Raw genomic sequence first — 26,716 nt, 5'->3', positions numbered from 1 at the left:
GACTGGGAGGAGATTCTGCAGTTTGGCCATATGATATGAAATGTGACGTGTAATTTGATGAGCGTCCCTCGGGGAGCACTGGGTTTAGTTTGAGGAAATGGGTTGGCGATGGTGAAGAGTCATCCCTGTTGGTCGTATAAGGGGAGATACAGAAGAGGTTCCAAAATAAGCCTAAAGCACATAAACAGCCAGTCATGCAATATTATGGTGAGTAGTGGCAACCAGACTAACTTGTCATCTTAAGTTATGTCAACAACAAGTAGAAATAAGATTATAGCATATTTTAAAACTGATTTAATCTTGGTTTTGAGTCAGTGTCAAAACCACCAAAACAGCATATTTGGTTGATAACAGAATTTAGAACTTTTTTCTGCTTTTGTAAGAAAAATAAAGACGGAAACAAAGGATGACCTGAGCAGTTGTGAAAAATTTTATACAAAACAAGTCCATTGTAGAAAGTATTACCTGTTATGCCATCACACATCCAGTAAGTCGAAAGCAATCGGTTTAGATACATCTTTCTAAAGAGTTCTTTAATCTTTTTGATGGGTAAAGTCTCGCTTTCCTTTGAGGCGTCTATCATAAAGTGCTCCAGGAGTTTCCCTGTGATTTGGTGAGGTGCGTGTGCGATGTGGAGCAGTTGGAGATGAAGGCAGTGTCTGTGAGCTTTTCTGACAGGAGCCGTCTCTCAGTCTGTGCTGTGACACACTGAACTCTGCTCTGGCCCTTTAGCTGCTGTCCATACACCCCTGTCCCCTTGCCCCTCCAATACTCAAGCATTCAGGCCCAAGCTTGTGTTTAAGGAGATGTGTCAGAGAGGGCATCAGGTATAAAACATAGTAGAAATGTTTGGCGTATCTGCTATTGGCCTTAAATCTCGATATTTTCTTTTAGTCAATCTGCTGCCTCGAAAATACACCCAAAGCTTCACAGCTCTAATATGAAGAGATAGTTGCACAAAATGTGACTACACAGCTCTCTTAGAGGTTTGTGGTTAAAAGGGGCTTGGGGGGAGTTTGAAGTCAGTTTAAATGACAATTTCAGCAAAATCACCCTAATCACCATCATCATAATTTTTAAATACTGGCAGAGCTTATCAGCCATCAGTTGCTTATTCTATACAATCAGTATCAGCAACCCATATTGGTCAATGTATAAAACATAGGTCGATCAAACATAAACCTCACTGCATATTGACCTTATTCTCCCATATATCACCCATTTTTCCCTCTAAATGCTGCTAAACCAGACTTCTTTGTGGCGGCACTTCCAGTTAAGTGGGAATCCTGTTTATTTCAGTAGAGAACTTAAGAAAAGTAGCTTGATTTTTGTGAAATGTTCAGAGTTCATGTGCACAAACAAGTCAATAGTTCACTGTTTCTTTGGGAGGCTTTAAAATGGCTTTGTAGTCTGTATAAAACTTATCTGCTGTCAAGATTGACAGCCCCATGCAAAATAACACAACCCGAATGATGATGGTGGCGCCCACGGCAACTTCTAGAGTAAGGTGAATAGGGTACTGGATGACTTGTGGAGTGACAGTGAAGGGAACTGACTTAATTTTTTATATTACAGACCCTGCCTATTACAGACATGTCTTGCAAAAGCAGCTGTTAATGTCAAAACTATGGCTTGTCTGCATCTAATTGTTAAGTTTTTTTAACATATGATTTTATCAAATGCAAACCTAGACATAGTGCTGATGTGCAATGCAGTGATACAGAAAATCCACTTTGCCCCATAATTGTTCGGAAGACAAGGGTTGTAATATTTTAAAAATGTAGAAATTGATTTGGACCACAACATTTTAGAATTAACAAAAGTAGAAGACATGTATCAGTGTTGTCTGATTGCAGCCATAAAGTACTTTCCATTTTTTTTAAATATTCTTACATGTATATTTGAGGTGACTTGAATTGAGCAGTATGAACAGCAGTACCTTTGAGGTGTCTATCAGTGAGAGGCAAACCTTGTCCAAATGATGTATTCCTTTAAACTTCTCTTGCAAAGCTTTCATTCAGTTGCAGTAGTTGCTCCCTGGTTGCAGCATATTGGCGTTCCCTCTCTGGTCCATTGTCCTTCTACGTTTCAGTGTCTCCACAGTCCACACCCGTCTTTATCGGCCATGTTCCTCTCTCTCTCTCTCTCTCTCTCTCTCTCTCTCTCTCTCTCTCTCTCTCTCTCTCTCTCTCTCTCTCTCTCTCTCTCTCTTTTGCTCTCTTTCTTTTTCTCTCAGCCTATCTCCCTCTCTCTCCATATTCACTGCAGAGACGAGCTCAGGCCTTGCACTGCTGATTGGGAGGATTAGTGGCGTGTGAGGGACTTTGTCACCAGCTTTCTGGGAAATCCAATTACAGAATATCATAAGCCTTACATGTTTCATACTCGGATGAATCCCCCTTAAAATGCACACAGCCATAGTGGAAGGGTCAATGTGTTTAGGAGATTTTCCTTCGGAGCTGGTCACACGCTGTCAAGGTGAGGACAGGGGATTTTGGTTTGACGGATAACACACGGACAATAATTGGTCAAGGTTTTGGGGACTGTTGAAAAGCTTTGGAGAATACATGGGAAGAAGCAGGAGTACTTCATGGACGCTGTTTGACCAAACTACAATATCAAATAGGCCTGTCACGATAGTTACTATATAGTTCAATATATAATAGATGGAGCAATTATTTTGCTAATAAAATGTATTCTTTCTTTCTTTGTACTAATGGATAAATTTTTCTTATTTTCTGTGATAAAATTTGAGACATAAAGGGTTGAATAAATATTCATTGAGTCATTATAGATGCAAATGAAATATTAATGTGTTTAATTGTTCTATTTATTTATTACAGTCAGTGATTTTTTTTTTTTTTATATTTATTATACATATATAATATTTTTGGGGGATAATCCTGCTATTGTGCTATTGTTAAGCGCCATTCTTTAGTTTCAGTATTATCATTTAGGTTTACAAGTTTAGAGTAGGGCTTTTTGGGCAGAGGTAAAATAACTATACATCAAGTTACTTTTACAAAAATGAATAGGGTCTTGTTTTAAATCCATGTATTTCTTTTTGTACAGTAAATACACACTTTTTAACCCTCTTAAAAACATGCCTTAGACTTTATATTAGCTCTCCTCTGGTCTCCACTTGCACCTCACATTGGACATGAGTTTGTCGCAGATGGGCTGGTTATGCATGACATATTTTTCTCAACAGTGTTCTCGAGGTGAACTGGGGTTTCTGTCCCTTATCAGCTTCCATACTTTAATTGTATCTGTCTCAGAGAAAAGCAGTAGGGAAATTTCTACACTGGATACTATCACAGTGATTTCCCCACAGCGCAGGGTCCAATATCACAACTTCGTTATCAAAAATTCTGATATCTTCATGGTGAGATTTGAACAGCATTCTCGTTCAAGGCCACTTCTGGTCTGGCTCTGTATGGTGATTTTCAGCGGGCAAACATCAGGGCACTTCCATAATAATGAAGTAGCATACGCTCAGGTCCTGGGGGGCATAGTCTGACCCCACCTCTGTTCAGTGTTCAAACACACAGTGATGGCTGGGGACCTTGAAGGTGACACATAAGTCAGAGAGGAGTGGAGAGTGGAGCAGGGCCTGTGGGGATTGCAGCCTCTGTCACGGGTACAGGGCTGTATCACTGAGATGTGCTGAAGACAGAAAACATGATCAGAAAAAAAAATCAAACAGAATGGATAATGAAGAGAGAGAGAGCATGTGGCCGCTGTGGTCTACGGGTCACTTTCTCATCTGTTCTCTTCTATACATAGCAATTTGTTACAGCTAAAGTATGGTCGTGACAGGCATTCATAACTCAAGAACAAAGGGAGCCTATGGAAAGAACATTTTCCACAGATATGTAAATGTATACAGTGTCAAGTCGCTTCATATTTATCCACTAGAAAATAAATGTGACACAGACCTCAAGACAATGTGTGAGTTTACTGAGGTAAACTGTGTACAGTATTGTCTTCCATTGTCAGTTTGCCCAGAATTTTACTGCTCAGAGAAAATGAATACCAGGAGTTTTTTGTATATCCCAGTGAGAAAAATTATTCAAGAACTGCAGAGTCTCGGTTCGATTCCAGTCATGGCTGTGCTAGGGAAACACTTGCCTGCTTACAACATTAGTAAGATATCAATAAGTTCAGTAACAATATCTCTAAAGGTCAGTATTTCCTGTTACTGTAATGTGGCTCACTGCTCTTAAAAAAGAGGATTTGGGGCTATTGATGGATAGGTAAATTTCAATGGTGTACTCTTGTTAACTTACTAAATCACAAAAATAGATTGTTTACATTTTGTCACCACAATATTTATATAAAACGACATGTAAAATTAACAGATCCATTGACTATATTTATTCTCTGCCCTATTTTTTCATAGCAAGCTTTCATTTTACGTGAACCTTCTTCTTTTTTTTTTTTTAATAAAAGTTTCAGATTGAGTGGAAAAGTCTAACTCACTATTCCTCTAGTAGGGATGGGGCATATTCTGCACACTTGTCAGCAGAGCACTCACAGATGCATACTAAAGAGTACAGTTCTGGAGTACTGGACAGTGCAGTTAATCTCCTCTGAGGGAACTCCACAGCACCCAGCCTCAATGATGGAGGGTCCCGCGGCCACACTGCTTATTCCCATCATCCATCACACACACACACACACAAGCAGAGCACTACGCACAACTCACTCACCAGTGCTCAAACTATTCACTCACATATGTGCAAAGTCTTCTCCACCAAGTCTACAGGCTACAGTCAAGTCTACACTACTCGTCAAAATGCATAGTACAAATAATCAAAACTAAAACACTAATTTTAACAAGTTTCAATACAGAAACAATACATAAATATGACAACACTGAACCTGAATAGTTGTAGAATGGTCTTGATCAATATAAGAGCTACAAGAGCGTATTGTAATATTTAAGAAACTGAAATTATTTTCAAGTATCAAAATCAGTATCGACCCTTTAAATATTATAATTATGACATTTCTAATCTTGATCCTATAATTGCCCATAGTGAATTCAAGTGCTTGCCTTTCTTTATATGACATCAACATCCAGTGGCCATGGTTGTTAATGACATACTGCATAAAGATTTTTAAATTACACAATAATTGGAAGACACGATCAATTATTCAGCATACATCTTTTGATTGCAACCATCCACTGACCAAACACCCAAACAATAAACAGCCAAACAAAATATTTTAAGAGGAGCTCTTGTGTAAATGTTTTATGAGACCACTCTATGCCAGTTAAACACGGTTTTGCCATCCGCATTAACAGTTCTGAAGCCCTTCACGTCTCAATATGACAGGAGCTGATGCAATCCCTGTGGGGCACTTAGGAGCTATCTGGTAGTGACAGTCTCTCCCCTCTCAGGAGCGGGACAGGCCGGATGTGGGACTGGTGTGTGGGAGTGTGAGAGGAGGGGGGAGAACCAGCGGGGAGCAGGGACCAGGACTGAAGAGGGACAGGGGGACATGTGGAGATGGTTTGGTACAGTAAGGGTGTAAGGGGGAGATGGAAAAACGATATGGAAGCTCTGAAGAGATCACATCGTCATTGCCTTTTACTGTGTAAGACCTTGGGCTGCCAGAGACTTTAAATCACTTTTTTCACCCTTAATATATACTTACACAAATAACATTTTCTCGACTGTTTAAGCTGCATTAACCAACTCTTTTTCTCATGAGTAAATGCTGCTTTAGCTACATGGTTAAAAAACAAAAAACCTTTGTGCTATACACTGTTTTCATCTGATTCTAAAACAGTTTATCTATTGCAAAAAAGAGCCATTGCATTAGAGTTGGATTTTTTAATATCGTCATACCGTCCCCTAATAATACCGTGATAGACGGTATTAACGCCTGTCCACATATCTGCGTTAAATTTTCTGCATTGAAATTGAATTCAGACGATTTTAATTGGCCAACAAGCTTCATGTCTTTCTCCCTCCTCTCTCTCCCCTCCGCTCACACACACCTGTCTGCATTTCACTCTGCTTTTTTTTCCTTTTCACCTATTTTAATTTGAATAGAATTAAAACAATATTCACAGTAGAATAACATTTTGCAACCTATAGCCTTAGAAGAAGTAAGATATATCCCCTTCAAACATGAAAAGTCATTTTATTCAATCATTCTCCAAAAAAACAATACATTTCTAATATTAAAAATTATGACACAGATCAGAAAATAAAAACAAGACCCACTCTGTACAGGATGGTGCTTTCTGTTTTGTATTATGGAACCATTGAAAACACTGTTATGATTTATATATAAAATGAAGTGGTGGTCAATGGTGCAAATTCATCTTTAAAAGTAAAAGCATTTTTTTCAGCTGCACATTTTCCTGTAGTGTAGAGGTACTGGATCTCCTCATGTGCATTAATCTGGTCTTGCAGTTGCATGTCTTTCTTCTGGAGTGAATAATTGAGTTTTTTCAACTCCAAGTCTTTTTCTCGGTCGATTCTCTCCTGAGGCCTAAGCTTGAGTTCCAAAGAATTGCTTATTTAGACCTGATCTGCAAGTTTGGCCCTTGTCCACTCCAACAGTTAGTACCCTGACCAGAGCGTTCTCCTCCAGAGGTGGAAGTATGTAGACCAGGGGTGGAAGTACCTGGTCAAAAATGAGTACTTATCCATGACACACAAGTTCTAATAGTTAGAATCTATCCACGACCTGAGTCCAGCTCCACGTGGTCCACATTGCTCCATACGTCCTGTACAGTGCTCCAAGTCCCATTGTTAAAAAGTCATATTCTTTTTTTTTTTTTTTGCAAACAGCACTGTTTGTGTCCCAACAGTTGTTTTAACAGGCAGAAAAAGCCATACACTCTACCACCGTGATTATGATTTCAGGTGTGCTCCATAACTCCTCAAAATAAAAGAAAGCTATTTTAACAGCAATATAGAGGTTTAATATCTATCAAATGGCTAAAGTAAATTATTGGTTGCAGTATTAAATTTAAACTTTTTACATTTCAGAGGGGATTTTTATTTTTTTTTATAGACCATATTGAAGGTGACACAGTCACACTTTTATACCACATTATCATGTTATGGGATGAGAGCTGTTTGGCTGTTTAAGGGCAGCCTACTCTCCTTCAGACCTCATCATTATTTTAGGGAATACAGAAAAAATATGATATTATAAAAATAACTACAACTTCATTCACATTTGAACAACCCATGATAATCTGATCATTGCCATCTAAGAGGTTATATCTGTCAGTCAGTCTGTTAGTGAAAAATGGTGGAATTTTGGTGACAGTTTCTTGAAAGACTTTAGTTAAATTGCAAATGTACTGTGACAGAGAGCTCAAATACCTCAAGTGCATAACGGTGTTTTTCCTTTAATACATATTTGATTATTATTAGCCCACCATGCCCGCAGGCTGATCCACGCTCTGAACTAGCATTCCAGGCCAGCCATCTCAAGTGATGCATCAGAAATGTAACATCCCCGTAGCAGCGCTGAGTGTCCTGATTATAGGAGGGAATGAGGGCGGCGAGGCTGTGTGTTTGACCAGTGAAGTGCAGAACGATGCATGGTTCCCTGCAGCAGCCAGAAGAAGAGAGGAGAGAGAGGGAGGGGAAGGGGGGCGAGCTGCGGCAGAGGAGAGAGGAAAAAAAAAAAATCGAAGAGAAAATGAGATTGGGGGAAGACGCAGAGAAAGAGTAAAGCAGCATTATCTTATGGTTGGATAAAGCTAAGTTACGCCAAATGACAAGTGGAAAAGCTTGTGTATGGGGACATATTAGCTTAAATGAAAGACACTGTTTAAGTAACTGGCTTAAATCAAAGTAGAAAATAATACTGCAGTCATTGATAAATAATATCTCAGTATTTAGATCTTTCAAGAGTAAAGGATGAACATTTATATAAAAATATCATGACTGAAAATCTTGTTAGCAAAGAAATGATTTAATCCAGATTTATGTACTAGCATTTTAAAAGATATTAAAGACAACATGTAATAAAATTAAGTGAAAATGCAGGGACAGGGCTGACATGAACACATGTAGTGTTGTCAAGATAATTGAAATTCAAACTTGTTTTAAAGGCTTGATATTGAAACCTATTTTGATGCCACACTGATGATTAAAACACTACTATTTTTAGACAGCAGAATGTAATTTTCAACACATATTAATTGTATTATTATTATTATTATTATTATTATTATTATATGTATTTTTATCCCAAAATCTTATTACGTTCAGATATAGATAAAGAGACTAAACCTATTTAAAAATGCAAAATGGTCAAATTTTTATTGAACATTTTTCCACGTTCAAGGCACGCAAAACGTTAAGGAACCACTCGCCCGTTCACACACACATTCATACATCAGTGTACACAGACACTCGGGGCGAGGTGTCTTGCCCAAGGACACAATAATAACATTTATCTGTGGGAGTTGTAATCGCTCCACCAACCTCTGTAGGTAGGTGGATCTGACGGCTCAACCAATGATGTTTATGTTGAGAAGGAGATTCGACCTGTCAGCCTTTGGATCAGTGGACAAACGCTTTACCAACTGAATTACTATCGCCTATATTTATTCATTTTTATTTCAGTACCAACACTTCAAAAGAGTATCCAGGTTTGATAATTATTAGTTTTATTTTGTTTCTTTGGGGGGTTTGCAACCCTTTACAAATACAAAAACTAAATATAAATACTAAATAAAAGGAATATTAAATCTCAGAAGTGTGAAACTATTTCACAAAAAAAAAAAAAAAAAAGTACAAATCTTACAGAATTTACCCTTATGCTCTCAATACTTCAACTTAACTTCATCTGCAATTTTAGAAGGTGAACCCCATTGGGAAAGTGCCCCCGCCGTTCCACTTGTAAGAAATACCCTTTAAACCACTAGAAGACAGAAATGAGAGAATTTCGTGGCATTATGTCCTGACTTTCTTCTTGGGGCCGATATTTTCTGAGACGTTAACATTCTCCTGGACTGGGGTGTTATTTAATTACACTGAGGCCAAGGCAGGGTCACTTTATCCTCGCCTATTCTCTCCCTCGACTCTCCTGGTGCACTTTCGACCAAGTCCAAGCTACAATCTTCACTTCACTGATGGAGCGGACCGATATTATGGGGAAACAGTTTGAGAGGGGAGGAGAGAGGCACTCAGGTGGAGAGAGGGAGAGGGGGAAGAGAGAGAGGATGAGAGAGAGATGGAAAGAGAGTGGTGCCTGCGTGCTTGGAGAGGGTGCATGCTTTAGGGGATGACCAGATGGCCGAGGCAAAAGACAAGCAACAAAAGGAGAGGTCAAATAAAGTGGTGAGGACAGAAGTGAGGAGGGGGAGAGGAAGTACCATGGATCTCAGCAGGACAAAAGTACTATTACAGCATTGGATAGAACAATATTCTCAGTATCAGATAAGGATAAATATAATTAGTATTTTCTCATTAAAGGTTCTATATTATGCAAAATTGACTCTTGTGAGCTTTTAGCCAACTTATAATGCTTTTACCTCCTCAAAAACATCCCGAGAGTTGTGTTTTGTTTCATTCGCGAATGTTTTAGTAATCATGCATTATTAGGCTGTTCCACCTTGTGATGTCATGCAGTGGTAGTTTTCAAATTAACAGCTGCCTTTTAAATTTAGAGTTATGCAATTCCAGGGCTGAAGTCATCCAAATGATTATAATGAAGATGTATGGAGATTAAAAACACAGTGGAATACTTCCTGTATAACCACATGACATCACAAGAAGAAGTCAGCCTAAATATGCAGGATTCGTGCGTTAAACATGTGTATAAGTATATTTTTAATGAAGAAACAGTATAACATAGATCAGAAAATAGTATGAATAAATTAAAAATGAAAATTTTGGTTGATATAAAATGAGCTCCCACTGAACATCAAACTGGCTGACTCACTTCTGTTTTTCATTCTCCTCTTAAAACTCAAATTTACAACTTGAATTTGTGTACAGCAATTTGGTGGACTGTGTGGTTTCAAAGTGCTCTATAAATAAAGTTGGATTGGAGTAATTGGAATATGAGGAGGAAATATTTTTTTCTAAATCTATATTTTATGCCCACCCCTAAAACAAATAAGATATGTAGAGATTTGTGAAAGATAAGGGGTTAGGAAGCAGCATAAGTATCTCATGTAATCTATTTTTATGACACTGTTGCTAGATTATATTGTTGCTATGCTATGCTTTTGTCACTTTAACAACTTGGTTTGTTTAATGGGGTTCTCAGCCAAATAGCTGATTATTGGTTCATTGCAGGGTGAGCACCTGAGGCCTCCTAAAGTTCAAATGACATGAGTGGAGAAGATTGTGTATAGGGAAATATTAGCTCAAATAGAAGATGCTGCTATAACTGGTTTACAAAGAGGAATACTGCAGTCATTGTTAAATAATATCTCAGTATTTAGATTTAGGATATAAGGATGAACCCTTTTTATAAAAATGTAATGAGTGAAAATCTCATTCAAAGAAATGATTCAATTCAGTTTTATGTATGTGCATTTTATAAGATATTAAAAAGAAAACATAATAAAATGAATTCAATTTAGAAAGGGGTTCCAACAGCCAAACAGCTGATCCCGGTTCATTGCAGGGTGAGCACCTGAGGCCTCCTAAAGTTCAAAATGTGCTATTGCATCTAAATGTACCAGAGTAAACAGCCGGAGAAGCAGAGCTGGCTCATATCATGTGGCTGCACTGTTGCTGCTGTGATATTGCTGACCAGGGGAAAGTGGTCATGGTAATTAGGTGTGTGAAAACAGTGGCGTTCTGCATGCTACGGCTTATGGCACTCACATTGAAAATCAATAAGACGGCTTCAAAAGTCTCACACTGAGCTCTCTGGAGGAGTATTCATGATGCTTTAACACATAGGACTGGATACAGCAGGCCTATTTACGAAAACATGCCGAGAGGGAGCGTAAAAATCACAGGGCGTAGAGGTCACAACAAAGATTTATCAGTTATCACACTTGACAAAACAATTACAGCAGAACAATAAAGCACACTACATTAAGCACAAGTTAGTTATAAACACATCTATCTTGTTTTCTTGCTGACTGGAACACAATGATTTAAGAAACTTCAAGTCTGTCTATAAAACATTATATGGAAATTCGGATCAGCAAGAATGAAAAGCATCAAATAAAGAAATTTGGTACAGTGCTGTATTTCCCACTTGGACATTTCAAACTTGATCTTGATATGTAGAATGTATAAAAATACTTTATGTTTGAATACCGATTTTGATTTCACTATAGTAAAAAATATTTCTGTCACAATAACAAATTTTGAACTATGATACATTGGTGACGATAAATGATAATCTAATAAAACTGATTTATGCCACTCACAGAATAAACCTAAAGCAATGATTTCCCTCAAAAGAACTATTCTATTTGTACAGTATTGTTAATGAACTGTTAATAAGTGAAACAATTAGTGAGTCATAATCAAGTTTTGTATTCAACCTCAAAGCTCAATCACAGAACAGAAAAATGACACATAAAAGCAATAGTACAATGAAAAAGTACCGACAATAAATATTAACTCCCATAAATAATTGTTTCATCTATCACTTAATGAACAATAAGTCGATATATTAATTATTGCTACAGGCCTAGTATATTAAAAAATACATAAATTTAGGCATGGATAAAGACCATAGTAAAACCACATTCAGGAAAATGTTGTGTTCTGTTTGTTTCTTTATACAGTATTGATACTTATTCAAAGGAGTATCTAGTTTTGATACTAGTTTTTAGCATGTATTAGTAACTGAGTATCTGAATATTACAGCTCTCCCTATCATTATGCAAACTCACAATAAAAGTCTCTAATTTCATTTCTCAAAGGGTCAGTCTGGGATAACTTCAGTCCCGGGTCAAAGTTCACAGTACCGACACATCTGCTGCTCATAGAGGGTCTTATCTCTGAACCTCCCTGGAGTTTTCCTTACAGCCTTGAAGCCACCCACTCATCTCGCGTCCCTCTCCTCGCAGTTACTGCAGTGACACTGGACCGGGGCAGAAACTGATGACAGAAGAGGGCCAGTCTCTTTCTGCAGTTCAAAGAAGCACAAGGCAGCCGAGCACAGACAAAGAAGGTGCCAGTTGGGGTGACCTTACGGATAGGTTTTGTGTCAGCAGTAGTGGCCCAAATTAAGAGTGGATAGAAAAAAATGTCTCCTTGTGCCACTAGGAGTCCTACAGCTCGGGTTGTATTCAGTGCTGAAGATTGCAGCTCTCACCCTGCAGTAGCGGAGCACAATAGCACTGTCTACTTGTTGATTCACTTATCTGAGTTCCATAAGTGCATTTGTGTGTGTGTGTGTTTGTGCGTGTGGATGTGAACTCAGAAAGGAGGTGTATCCCAGGGTAAAAGTGGCCTGTATGGGAGCAGATAGGGCAGGCATACTGTTAAATAACAGAGCTAATCCCACAGTACAGGTGGGTCTCTAATTCACCGGCTTCAGGAGACATTTCCGAGACTTGTATATTATATTACTTTTAATATAATATTCTGAAAATTAAAGGTGCACAATGTCTACCAACCTGTCGCTTGTCTCTATTAAGATGGTACTGTCTTGATTATATGTTTGTTTGCCTGATCAGCTTGTCCCTCTACAAACTGTTTGAATCCAGAAGGGTCTAGAATCAACCATAGAGCATGAAAAACCTCTGTCCTAACTTGAGACAGTCCAACCACAGCCGCTAATTTGTAGCACGGGGCTCTCAAATGCTGGAGATACCTCCTCTTGAAAATTCTTGTAACCTTCAGGACAAAGAGATAAATAATCTGCACTGTTTCTCAGTCCTTTATGTTGCTTTTTCTGCTTTTTTATGTGCAAGCAACCATGTTTGTTTTTGATGTGAATGGAGTCTCTCTGGTTAATTGGTTAATCCTCTTGTGAACCATGTCCTCTGAAATCAGGGAGCATACAGCTTGTATCACAAACTTTACTTGTGTTTGTAAAGTTTTTTCTAAACGTGTGGCTTTGTCTGGTAATGTGTTTGGAACAATAAAAATGTCTTTGATTGTTATGAGTCAGGTCAGGTTAATGCATACTGTGCAACATTCTGAAATTGCCCTATTATGGAAAAAATAGGTTCTTATTCTAGGTAAATCAATCACATGGAGACAAGCAGGCAACCTTAATAATAATAATAGTAATAATATTAATAATGCATCAGTTTTATATAGTGCTTTTGTGGACGCTTTACACAGCATTATTGATTCACGCCGTACCCAGAGGTTAAAAGCTGCTACTGTAGCCACAGCTGCCCTGGGGCAGATGGACGGAAGCAATGCCATCAATCTGCGCCATCGCCCCCTCCGAATCACATCTCCATGGAGACAAGCAGGCAGGCTCTTCACCAGAAAAGTTACATAGTGCACCTTCAAAGTCAGTACAGAGTCCATCTGTTCAATACACAGATGTGGAAAAGATGAGCTTTGGGGCATATGTAATAGTAAAAGGTTTATCGCAGCAGTGGTAGTGGGTATAACAAGGGAGACAGAGTCTTCATGTTAAAGGTAGCGGGCCAAGTCTGTGTAGCTCTTATACTCAATCAGGCCCTAATACAAGTATCACACAGTGTTTACAGGTGCTTGATTAAACCAGAGGAGCCCCGAGAGTCACTCAGGGAAAGAGTGGGGACCAAACCACAGCTGTTATACAGAGCACCATTTATACTGTTTTATTTGGGGGCACAAGGCAAACGTGTCCTCAGATGCAGAATTGCTGTTTTACTAAATTGTAATAATTCTTGATAATTGTGAAGTTTGTATGATCAAAATGTAGTTGTGGCTTCTCTTTAATGATTGCATCTCTATTGAATGTAGTTCATTACAATTAGACAGCATTTGTTGAAAGATAATGAGACATCGATAACAACTGACAATTTGAGTCACGCTGTGGTGAGAGTACTCATCTGCAACATTATTCTTAAAATCCAGCATCGGATTTCTCAATTTTTGTCTAAATTTTAACTTAATTTGATGAATCAGTTGATGAACAAGCTTTTATGAGTTGGTAGTGAAATGTGTATTTCTGCACTGTAGAAAGATGCAATGATAGATCCGAATAACAAATCTAAATGTGAAGTTTGTCAAGTCTCCCACTTAACTCCAAGCACTAAATATAAAATCATTGGCTTTAACTTCATTGTCATCTTACAACCTGTGCGGATCACTGGAGCATTTGCTCACATTATTCCCATCCATTAGAAGCCACCTTAGTGTATAATTGCCCATTATGAGTGGGTCAAACGCCTTCATCGATTGGCTGCTCTCCAAAGGCAGGGGCCTTCATATAGGTACATGTATCTGCTGACCGTTATCCCCTCACTCATATCTCCTCTTGTCTTTGTGCTGTCTGTGCAGTTTGCTCCCAGTTCTCACGTGGAGTCTACGCCATCTTCGGATTTTACGATAAGAAGTCCATGAACACACTGACGTCGTTCTGTGGAGCTCTGCACACCTCCTTCGTCACACCCAGTTACCCCACAGACAACGAGGTGCAGTTTGTCATCCAGATGAGACCTGCTCTGCGCGGGGCCGTGCTCAGCCTGCTGTCCCACTACAAGTGGCAGAAGTTTGTCTACCTCTATGACACGGACAGAGGTGGGTGCACCAAGAGACTCTGTAGTCTGTAGGAACAGTGATGGTAGTAGGAAACTTTTATTGAGCTATTTTGTTTTATTGGCTGCTTGGCAGTCTGTGGCAAAGTGCAATGCAGTTTTCAAAGGCAAAATCTCCTGACTCCTGTATTCATGAAAAAGTAAACAGTTGTTTCTAAATGGCATCATTCAAGACCCAATAAAATGATCAACTTGAGTTAATATGTTTCTCCAAGTCAAAGATTTTGTCTGTGTAAAGAGATGTGCTGTGTACATGGTAAAATGATAATCCAGTGGCTCATGACACTGGTAATAACATGTAAAGAAAAAGCATGTTTTCTGATCACTAGCACTTCGTCACCTCTCAGTGCTGTGTGTCTGCTCGTCTCGTGGTAATGGCGGTGTTGATGCGCTCATCTGTCATCTGTAATGAGCTGTGCCACAACTGTTTCCTACACAAATACCAGACTCCATCTCCACTACTAGACTGCATATTACAGGCCACGGCATCAAAGAAATCACGCTCCCACATTACTGCGCCAATTTGACTATGCAGCAGGTTTAATGCAGCTCACCACATGTAATACAACCTGTCACCATTCTCAAGTGCTCATTTTATGGGATTTGTAACGTCAAAAAGGAAAATTAGCTCATTATCTTTCAATGGAATAATGATGGCCTCCTCCTCCTCCCACCCAAACTTCAATTTATTCAAACAGCATGTGGACAGGAGATGAGGTAGGCTATTGTGTGGCAGACAAAATCATATGGTTTATTTGCATGTATTTTTTTATTTTCTATGATATTAGCAAAGACAACAAGTGTAAAAAAAAAAAGTTAAGTAAAAGTCTATTTCCCAACAGGGACAATAAAGTATAATAAGTGTACCTTAACCTTAAATGTCTGCTCCTTAACCAACAATTAGACTAGAATAAAAGCATATATTTTCATTATGGATGTTTTTACTGCACCTACAGCTTGAAGAACAAAGCATCCTTCCTGTGAGTGAGCTTGCATCTCCACAAACCTGCTTGTTGTTATGGAAATGGTATTGCTTTAAATAAAATGTTCCAACATATAGCATAAAACAGATCTCTCTATGGAGAATGTTTTGAACTTGCCATTTCCAGGTACACAAGTTACATGCTGCCACCAGAATCATTATCCTTATCCCAATCGATGATAATAATGATAATAGATCCGAGTTGGGCGCATATTATCAATCAAAACAGGCAACAAGCAATAGATGAATGTACTGTACCGTGTTGTGTATTGGCTACAATTCCCAACCAGAGTGACAGTGCCACACAGGGGTGTCTTGAGCGCTTCTATTTGCGGTGTTTATTTGCTCATTATAGAAAGGTCCTGACCCACTACACAGGCTTTAGGCTACATGTCTCCCCCCCTCCCCCAGAGCTCCTCTTTTCGCAGGCACAGTGTGGAGAGTGCTTTTAGCCCTGTGTCTTGGGGACTTGAGGAGCCTGCAGGGTCCAGAGCCCAGGGCCCTAATCCTCGCTACAGCCTCAAGATAATGTGTGGTTAATTAGGGTCACTCTGGCTGGAACACTCATTGCATCTTCCCCTGTGGATGCTAGCAACCCACTCGTCCTTCAGCACAAGCTAGCACAGCACTAGCCCGGTGTCTTTCTGTTTCCTCTTGTGTCTGGCAAGTGTCTGGAGCAGAGGTGGATGTAACAGCGGGGGCGATGCTAAAGTGCTAGAAATATCCAAACAGAATAGGCGTTTGTGAAGTAAACATCTACTGCTCTGGGAGACAATAAGAAAGGATTTATTCTCACATCCGTATCTCTTGTCTGGTAAAATTTAAAGGTCCTGCATTACACAAAATGGATTTTTGTGATCTTTAAGCCATGATAGAATGTTACTATCCTCTCAAAAACATACCCAGACTTATGTAATGATTCATTCACAGTTGTTTGAGTAATCCTTTATTATTCATCAGTCTACATCTCCAAAGCTCAAAATGCTCTCTTCCACCTTGTGATGTCATGCCGTGATAGTTTTCAAGTTAACAGTTACGTTTAACATTTAGTACAGTAGAGACTGTCATTTTTAGAGCTGAAATCATCCAAATGATTCTAGTGAAGGTGTCTGGAATTTAAAAACACAGTGGAGCACTTCCTGTATTATCACAAGACATCACAAGGTGGAACAGAGTGTTATCTGTTTGAGAGAGAAACTCATCCTAAATATGCAGGGTTTGTGTGTTAAACATGTGTGAATGAAACAAACATTATAACAGGAAACAACATTGTAACATAGTTCAAAAACTAGAATAATATAGGCCCTTTAAGCAAACCGCAGAAGAGTATCAAGTGTGGCCATGGCTGTCCTCTACATGTCCTTTGTTTATCCATGCTTGGGACTGAAGCCATTGTTCATTCTTTTATGCCAAATGTTTTAAATTGTTGATATTACAGCAGAGACTTGTGAAAAAAGTGGTGTTAAATTAAAGTAAAAAAGTGGAAGTAGTATACTCTTTAGTGACATGGGGTTACATCAGGAAGGCAGAGAATGTGAGCACGTTTGCCAAATCCCAAACGCAGAGAACGGAAAGTTACCCATGTTAAAATTGTTGGAAAAAAGATTTGCTACTTTATTTCCTACAAATAAATTTTTTCTCCAAACATTGCAACTGCATTTTTCATCCATAAGTAATCTATGTCCTTAAGTAAACTGTGCCACTTTTTTTTTTTTTTTTTTTTATGACAAACACTGCCACAAGGTTAATAAAATGTATCGTGCATCTTTAAGGTGTAAAACCTGGCAGACACATTTATTGTCTGTGGTCACTGGTCATTTACATTTTGAAATAAAAAAGCACATACTTTGTAGAGGTCATAAGAAGGGTTGAGAAAGAGGAAACTTTACTTCAATGAAGCAATTAAGACACCAGCCGGTGCGTAGTGATTTACAGCCTGTTACCTGTGTACGACAATTCCCCATGTTAGCTCTATCCCAGAGCAGGGGCCCATGCCAAGTCCCCTTTAGCTCGGTGCTTACTGCCAGTGCTGTAAGACGATCCCTTATTAGAGGCAGGACATTGGTCCCAGGAGGGGATTAAAGGCGTTTATTGATGCACTCCATCCAGCACTTTGGGCGGCGGTGACACTTGGCTCATCAGGTGGACAGATGTGTCAGAGGAGCGCACCTCTGCTTATCAGGTAGAGCCATTCCCCTGGCGATACGGCAGCCTACTCCTCACAACTGACAGTCACTTTAATAAGGATGTGTGTCCTTTAGTCTGAAAGAGTCAAAAGGAAGTTTGGTAAACAGCTGCTTTGTGTTCGGCTAAATTGCCTCTTAGTTTTGTCTAAAAAGAAGGTCTCAGGAAGTTACTGAGTTTCTGGTGAATTTGAAGAGCTCATAAGCCAGAATGACATAGATGTAGTGGTACTGTTTCAATTGTCCAGGAATCACAGGATATTTCTGAGGATTTTCTGAACTGAAAGGAACATTATTTTCTTTGAATTAAAAATTTAACCTCTGGAGGTAGTCTATGTTATGGAAACTGACCCCTTGAACAATATAACAAATATTAATATTAATATTTGTTATATTGTTCAAGGGGTCAGTTTTTCCATGATTGCAATGTATGTCAACATCTTAAAAGTTACAGACCCCGATGTGATAACGTATGACACCTGGTATGGTATGTATGTAATGTAAGTAATGCTGAGTATAATTTCCTATGGTGACCTTGAAAAACAAGCTTAAAGGAATTCTATGTTTTTCATTTTTGGATGCGCAATGGTGAAGATCTACTTCAGTTTCTATAAAACTGTCATGACTATGATAGATTGTTTTTCTATTGACTTTATGATTTGATACAAATAAATGACTATAAAGCCTTAACCTTAACAGTCCATAACATCGTGCGTGACATGAGCAAATTTTAAGCTTTTAGAGAAACGTGTTACTGCATCACAAAGACAAATGACCTCTCCGACACAAAGCACCTGTCGCACCCTATTATTTTCTTGAGTAGCATTTTGCATTTAATTCCAGACTGATAAAAGCATTGATCATTTGCTATAGCAGAGGCAACTTTGCAATTATTCTCCCAACCTCTCCTATTACTGGGGGAAAACATTGCAGCACTAGAGAAAAAGGCATTCACTCAGCAACATCCAAAGGTTTTATTCGGTCAATAGACGAGATAAATTACAAGTACAATACTCATTTGTGGTGTTATTAGACCAGGGCAGAAAAATGCTTTTAGCCCCGACACGGTGCTTTCAGATGGAGAGTGATGGTCCATATGCTTAGGGCTCAGATGTATTGGAGGGAAATGGAGAGAAATTGGTAGCCTAAATGCCAGTATGAGACAGCTGTTTGAGAGCCGACGTTATGATGAAGGAGATGCACAGAAAGCAAATGGAGGCTCCTTAGGTCCAGTTGTACCACTCTAATGAGTAGCTATGGCTTTTATCTAAGGTAATATATCGTGGGAGTACCTTATGTGAGCCAGTGCAGTGGATGAGGGACATGAAAGCCACTATCACAGATATATTCATTTTCTTTTGGAGAGAGGCTAAACACACAACCTCCGCAATGCAAACTTATCCAGACTGTATACTGTACTGCTGTCATGTTATGTAATGTCATTATGTAAAAAATAGCACTCCTCCAGACAGTACTAAAATTACTTAAAATGTTCTTATATTTATTTATTAGAGACTGGCCGATATGAGTTTTTTCATGCCCAATGCCAATACAATTGTTTAGAATCCAGAGGAGCCGATGATCTCTGCCAATATTTTGAGGTTGATATGTAGGGGTGATTTTGGTCATTTTGCCCAGATTAGCTAATTAGAATTGAGTACAAACTCATCCACAACCATTACCACTTTAGACTAAAGTGCTCAAATAAAGTTTTATGCATTTATTTTTCATGAACATTTGGGCAGCTGGTTGGGACAACCAAAATATCAGCCTGTGCTGGAAATTTAAAGCTGATAGCTGATACACAATTTATATTCAATTAACTACATGATTTTTTTTTTCTTACTTAACTAACTCTCATTTTGCACTCTCCTCTCTGCGGTCATCTCCCTGGTCTACCTTGTGTCCCCCTCCCTCCTCACTCGTTCCTGTGTAAAAGTCCAGGCTGAGCTATAGATGGATGCGGCCCTGTGCTGTGGCTCTGGTCAGGTATGGCTAGATAATTGCCAGGTCTGTGCAGCAGAGACTGATGATTACAGGCTTTATTGTCTCTCCCAGGCACAATCAAGCCTGATTCAGCAATCTGAGCCTGACTTGATTCATGAGCCACATGCTGCCTTCCCCCATTTCTTCTTTCTTTTAGGCTCTTATTTGCTCTTATGTGCTCTTATAAGCTCTTAACAGCGTCCTTGTCCTTTTGGCTGCGATTTTCCCACACTGTTTGCACTGCCCTGGATCCTTTTAAGGCAATATATTTTAACTCCTAAATTTTGTGTCAACTTCGGAATTGCTCCAATATTTTTGCTTCAAACCTCTATGTTTAATGTTTAAGAGGACAATTCAGTTATCTTAATACAGGTTACATATAGTGCTGAATCTAGCAAGCATTTTAATAATCGTCCAGTCAGCAATTTGATTTTTTGATTAGTCAACAGGTCAAACCATTTTTCTATTGTGCAATTTTAAATCAATTTTTAAGCAAATAAAAGTTGTTTATACTTATTTGACTTTTAAAGGTCCTATATTATGCAAAATTTACTCTTTATTTTGAATTTTAAGCCATGTTGGGATGATGTTACTTCCATCAAACATACCTGGAGATCTGTTTGAGTAACCCTTTTCATGTATGAGTAACCCTTTATTATTAGTCTGTCTATATCTCCAAAGCTCAAAATATGTTGTTCTATCTTGCTGCTGTCATGTAGTGGTAGCTTTCATGCTAACAGCGACCATTTACCTTTAGTTCTGTAGATTGGATCATTTCAGCTCTGGAGTTTCCAAACAATTCTAGTGAACACATATGGAGTTTAAAAGCATAGTAGAGCACTTCCTGTGTTACTACATGGCATCACAAGATGTAACAGAGTGTTTGTTGTTTGAGAGAAGAACTCAGCCTAAATATTCAGGGAAATATTCAAATGTGGAAATGAAATACTGAAAATGATGTTAATGTTTTAGTTGGTGATTTGCTGTGGAAAAAACTGAACTGCAAAAATGATAGCACTTCCTAATAACAGGTTTCTCATTTCCAAACTGCTGATCACAGGAGGACAACACAAAGTCAGAAGACCTCCCCATAACTGACCTGGTGACCTCCTCGAAAACAATCAGAATGTTTGATGATGGAGTCTTGTAGGCGTGTCTTTCCTTCCTTCTGTCTCCAAATCATTGATGATACATTATAAACAATAGCTCCCTTTCTTCTCTAGTCCATCATTCTCTTAGCCGATCAATACGGTGAATTATACAGTCAGGGGGAACTGGGCTCACTGTAAGGAGACACTGTGATGGGGTACCTGCTGACAGATCAAACTGCAGCTCTGCCTCATTACTGCCATAGCATCAGGACGTCAAACGCTTTGGAACAAAAGTCGGCCACATGGGAGTTCAGTTACAGCTTTTAGGACCAAAAATGTCTCCCGGGATTTCCTTTGATTGTCTCCGTCAATATTTTCAATGGCCCCAATGCAGTCAATTCAGCAAACGGACTGGGAACAATGAGGTACATGTACTCCATTGATTGTGAGAGTATTTTACCATGAGGTGAAACATGTAAGCTGTGCAAATGCTACTGTGTGTATCAAAGGATTAAGGAGGGAAGCAGGTTTAACAAAGACAAATAGACTGTAGATAAAAGCCTACATGTTTAAAGGTGCACTGTGTCACCAGCTTGTCTCCATGGAGATGCTGTTGCTGCGAATGTTCTGTAGTATGCCATTCAACTTATCCATGGAGACGAGCAGTTGGTGACACCAGGCCAAGTTACAGGTCAGATCTATGGAGAGGCAACCCCGCTCAGAATAAGAATGCATTTATAAAGGTGTTTCTGAGCAATAAGAACACACTAAATTGATAGAAATATACAGTGCACCATTCAGTATATAACTTGAATGCCATACTCTGGAACTTTCCAGGCACAGCAGTAACATCTCCATGGAGACAAGCAGGTAGAGGTGCCCCTACCAGAAAAGTTACATACTGCACCTTTAAAATGAATGTATAAATGTTGAAATTGCCTTTTATGGCTACTAGTGCTTCTGGTGTCAGTACTGCTATAGCTGATATTGATATTACTAAAATTGTAATTGTAATTGATAAGTATGCTGATTAATATTACTTTCACGACTATATCATTACTACAATTGAAAGTCTACAGCTGCATTCTCTTATAATATTCTCTTTAAGTTACTTCAGTAAATAGTTCGTTTTTCACTGCTGACTTAAAATCAAAGCATGTTACTAATAGCAAAGTAAATCCATTATTCCATTCCACTGGAGGACAAGTGGTTGTTGTGAGCAAAGTCAATAAGCAAAGCAGCATTTGTGTGAAACTGTAACAGTCGAGTGCACCCTGAACGCCTCAGCCCGCTCTCTTCTGAGACTGAGCCCAGATTGGACACAGTTAAAACAGTGCGGCTCCAACACACACTCTCTGTAGGTGAGTGCATTAAACAGAATAATGTAGACTCTAATTGCCTCTGCGCAAAGAAGCCATTAAATGTAAAGTCTATTTGAATAGAAAGCAATTATATCAAAAGTTTTTTAATGAGCTAGTAACCTGCTCTGGAAAATAATTTGCCTATTTAGTTAAGCATTAAGATAAACAGAAGAGAAAACTGCATCTAACCAACCGACAAATAGAAAAAGCTGCATTGTGGCAGAGTGGTTAGTGTGTTAGCATCAAACATTACAAATACATTATTGTTGTTTTTACGTATTAGAATCAACCCTGTTTATTTCACAAGAGCAGATTATCTAATAGTGTCACGATCTGATAATTTCACCTCAATTTTGATACTAAGGAAAAAGCTCAATACTATGGATGTAGCAATAACTGAAATATCGTGATACTGTATCGTCAAAGTTTTCACAATAATATCGTGGACCATCACAATATATCGAATTACAAGTCTCTTTGCTTAAATTAAGAATTATGGTGCAGTAATAGTAAAAAAAAAAAAAAAAAAAAAAAAGACAAAGGGAACTACATAGACCATGATCCTTTGTTTCATTTCAGACAACATGAAGAAATAACAGCTCTAAGCACTTTTAAGTCTTAGTTCTTTGGATTAAGTCTTGTCAAGGCATTTTAAGAGGAAAAATTTGCATACTAAGTTTTCTTTGCCTCCACAAAATATCACAATAAATATCAAACCGCAAGGTTCATACTGTGATGAAATCGTGAGACTTGGATATGATTACATCCCTACTCAATACTCATTACAATTTCAATATCAGCATTTCAATATTGTAAAATGCTTTTTGACAACAGAATAACACTAAATAATTGTTTCTTTAATATTATCACATGGAGCTAGTTTTGATATACCCATATCCCATTCTCATCTTCAAAAGGGTAGTTGCAGTGTGAAATGGGGAGAGAGAGGGTAGAGACATTCAGCAGTCATAGCTATAAGGATAAGTCTAAATTTGTTCTTTTGTCAGTATTGATATTATAGTTTTGATATTAGTTTTGGTGTCGAATAGTATCTGAGTTACAGTACCAGTAGGCAAATCACAATAACAAATAACAATAACAGAGAGCTATACTGCGATAAACGATAATATTGAAACTACTTTATTCCACTGACACAATAACAATAAAGCAAGATAATTCCAGTACACCATTATTTAAATTGACAATATCAATAAAAAGCCTGAGCTACAACAAATAAATAACAGAATGAGCCAATAATTATGCATATAAGTTATTTATTCAACCTTTTACAGCCCAATCTTATCGTATCACAACTAAAATAACAAAAATCTCAACACTAATGCAAAGATAATACAGACAATAAATATTAAGCTTGAGGTGGCAACATTGAAGCTAATAGTAGCAGTGCCACTATTTATCCCACTTTTTAAAATAACCTATTTTTATTGAGAATGCCTGGAGCCACTGTGCTTGTTATTATGCGTCATGTTTTTGGTGGACCTGTTTTTGAAAAGTGAACCAGAAGTGTTTTTTTTAAAGTGAAGTGTCATAGCGACGTTGACTTGGGGGGATGATGCTAACCGCTTGTGACAACGGTGAGTGAGTGGGAGCGCCGTGACCGTGACAGAGGACACGCACACGCCGCTGACACTGCTACTGTCGGCCTGGAGAGCACCGCGATCTGTGTCACACGCTACAACTCATGAGGAGGCTAACAATAGATACATCCAGTACAGAGACAGGGCTATTGTTGTACACTGACAGATGTGGGTTTGTTTCATTAATATAAACGGCTCTTACACATGTGAACAAGTCCTTCATTCATGTGTTCATATCTGCATTGTTTGGGCTATTAAGTTGTTTTTGTTATTGTTTTGTTTTTTTATAACTGATGTGTGATAGGGCTCTAAAATTAGCTAATTATAGTTTATGTTAATGTGGCAAATAATTTTGAGTAATTTTTTTGTAAATTTAACTAAATGTGCTTGTGTTATTATTGATAATGATTAGCAAGAAATTTTATTTAAGGCCAATTGTCCAAAGTCTCGTATGTCCTTTAGCTTTGTGAAAAAATCTGTTGAAGAAAAAAATTATTTGTAGTGACAGCAGAAATTGGTAAGTGGCTAAATTAGAACAGGAATACAGTCAGAAGCTGGAGTTTTACCTTTTAGCTGTAACACTATGGCAGAAGTGGAAGATGTAACAAATATTACACTCATCAAATCCTCTAATATGAATTACTGTTATCTGAATGAGCGAATCTCGGCCTGAACAGCCCATCTACATCTGCAGGCCTGTTATGACTCTGCCCATGATCAGTTACTCACCCTGACAACAGGTATCCTGTAGCTGGCACAGTTGGATTTGTGAGTGTGCCAGGAAACAAGCAGTTCTGAACCAGAGGGCTGGATGACCACATGTAGTTAGCCTCATTTTTCTGTTGTTGCTACTAAAAGCCAGACAGAGAGCCCAAGTATCCCAGTGCGTGTGAGGGGCGCGCCTCAGCCTTTGTTGTAACTAAGGGGAACCTTGCACTTGAGCGCTCGCTCTAATTGGCCATCCAGAGACGGACGCTTTTGTTCATGGACGAGTCAAACAATAAATGCTTCCCGCTCCTCTCCAGGATGCCTTTGATGCCCAGCCAAACACGGCCTGTCCTTTTAATTTAATTGTACTCTCTTTTGCATTTCTCTTACAGTTGTAAACAAAATAACAAATCAAGGGATGGGATAGAGTAGCAAAAGCAGATCCAGGCATCGATTGTACACACATACACATGCTAATGTCTTTGCAATAAAATAACCACCTAAGTGCGCGAGGGCTTTAAGTGCATTTAAACAGCCAACATAATCTCTATGAGTGCAGGGCCGCCCTGTCACAGTGTTCTCTTCAACTTCCTCTCAGTATTTAAAGACCTGCAGGAGAACTCTTTTTTACATGCTCTGTGAAACTCACTCTATAGTCTATAGATCCTACTAATGAAGTGAAATAAAATACTTGCTGAAATAGAATCTGGCTTACTAAATTTTCTGCAATAACTTACTGTGATGAAATTTTATGATTGGAGGCTAATCTAGTTAGTTAATAAGTTCACTTAGCCAAATGGAAAAGCAATGGAGATTTTAAGATGCTAAACACAAAATTTAGCTTTAATTCAAAAGTATTCTGACATTATAGAGACATTTACTATTGGTGACCAAGCATCTTATCGGGTTGTTCCACAGCCCTTTGTTTACATTGGTTTAGCTAATGCATCTCTAAGGACATTTTGCATTGCTGCTTTAAGGATGGCAGATTTGCATGGTAACGGCTCTATAAAACCCCTCAATTCTAGCTCCAAACTTATACCATGATTTTATTATTTATTTTACCACACAAGTCTGGTCTATTTGACACATTTCACACTCCAATTACATGCCCAGTTCCAACTTGTCATAATTTTATAGCTACAACATGAGATCTGTGTAGCTTGTTTCTTTAGCCTGGTGGTTCCTGCCGTAGCACAGAATATTCACATTTGAGTGTGAACCAAGTACGACAAAGCACCCCTGGCGTACATCTCCTGTGCTTTAGTGTCTCTCTCCTTCACGCATGCTTCATAACAACTAAATTATGCATGCATCAGGACGATAAATCAGCTTGGACATGCTGACAAGAAAGGGCACATCACAGAAAAATATGGATTTAACTTAGCATCTTTGGTATTGCTTTCTCCTCTCTCATTTAGAGCATATAAACAGATATCATTGTCAATATACAGGTAGTCACACTTGCGCCTTTAGTAATTTAGTGGCCCTTGAAAAAGAGTGGAGCACCTGCAGCTCTGAAGCAATACAAGAGCCTTTTTCTGTCACAATAGGTGCACAATAACCCACTCTGCCCCATTTAAACTAAACCTGGAATACAGCCCTTTCACCACCTACCCAGCGCTATCTTCAGCAACCATGAAATTACTGCTTTTTTCATTATACCACGACGCCCTGGCCTTTGCTCGGAGCCGCACAAGTCAAGGTTGATTGCTTTGATGTTATGCTGTGTCATGGGGCCAATTTGTTTGTCGAAGCAACAAATACAATAGAAAAGTAGTTCTCCGGAGTGAAGTCAAAAGTGCCGGCATAATCTGGCTTTTGTTTCTTTAAAGGTTATGAGCACAAACAGTACGGATAGTAAGCAGAATTACTCACTTTCATCTCATTCATTGTTTGGAAACTCATAAATGCATTATTATTATTAAAATAAGATGTATTTTGCTACAAGTTTAAAATGTGCTATCAAGGTTTCTAAAGCAAGTATTCAAGAACAACATGATTCTCATTGAGTGTTTTATGTTGCGCCTTTCAAAAACTCACTTTCTCAAACTTCAACTAAAGTGACCCTGCTGTTGTATTTTTTGTGCTGATACTGAATAATCACTACGTTGATCTTTGGCCCCAACATACTTT

The 26,716-nt window shown here is 38.6% G+C and overlaps 1 protein-coding gene across 2 annotated transcripts in view; it reads left to right on the top strand.

The window, feature by feature from the left end:
* gria3b (glutamate receptor, ionotropic, AMPA 3b) overlaps positions 1-26,716 on the top strand; it is a 99,344-nt gene that overhangs the window by 18,686 nt on the left and 53,942 nt on the right. For both annotated transcript variants that reach the window (XM_055159368.1, XM_055159369.1), the window contains exon 3: positions 14,415-14,654. In XM_055159368.1, coding sequence (XP_055015343.1) covers positions 14,415-14,654 — 240 coding nt within the window. The remainder of the gene's footprint in view (positions 1-14,414; positions 14,655-26,716) is intronic.

This window comes from Boleophthalmus pectinirostris, unplaced genomic scaffold (assembly GCF_026225935.1).
Source record: "Boleophthalmus pectinirostris isolate CB_2022bp ecotype Guang Dong unplaced genomic scaffold, ASM2622593v1 HiC_scaffold_23, whole genome shotgun sequence".
In the NCBI taxonomy this organism is placed as follows: domain Eukaryota; kingdom Metazoa; phylum Chordata; class Actinopteri; order Gobiiformes; family Gobiidae; genus Boleophthalmus; species Boleophthalmus pectinirostris.
Note: the sequence above shows the minus strand (reverse complement) of the source record. Positions and strands in the feature narration are given on the sequence as shown.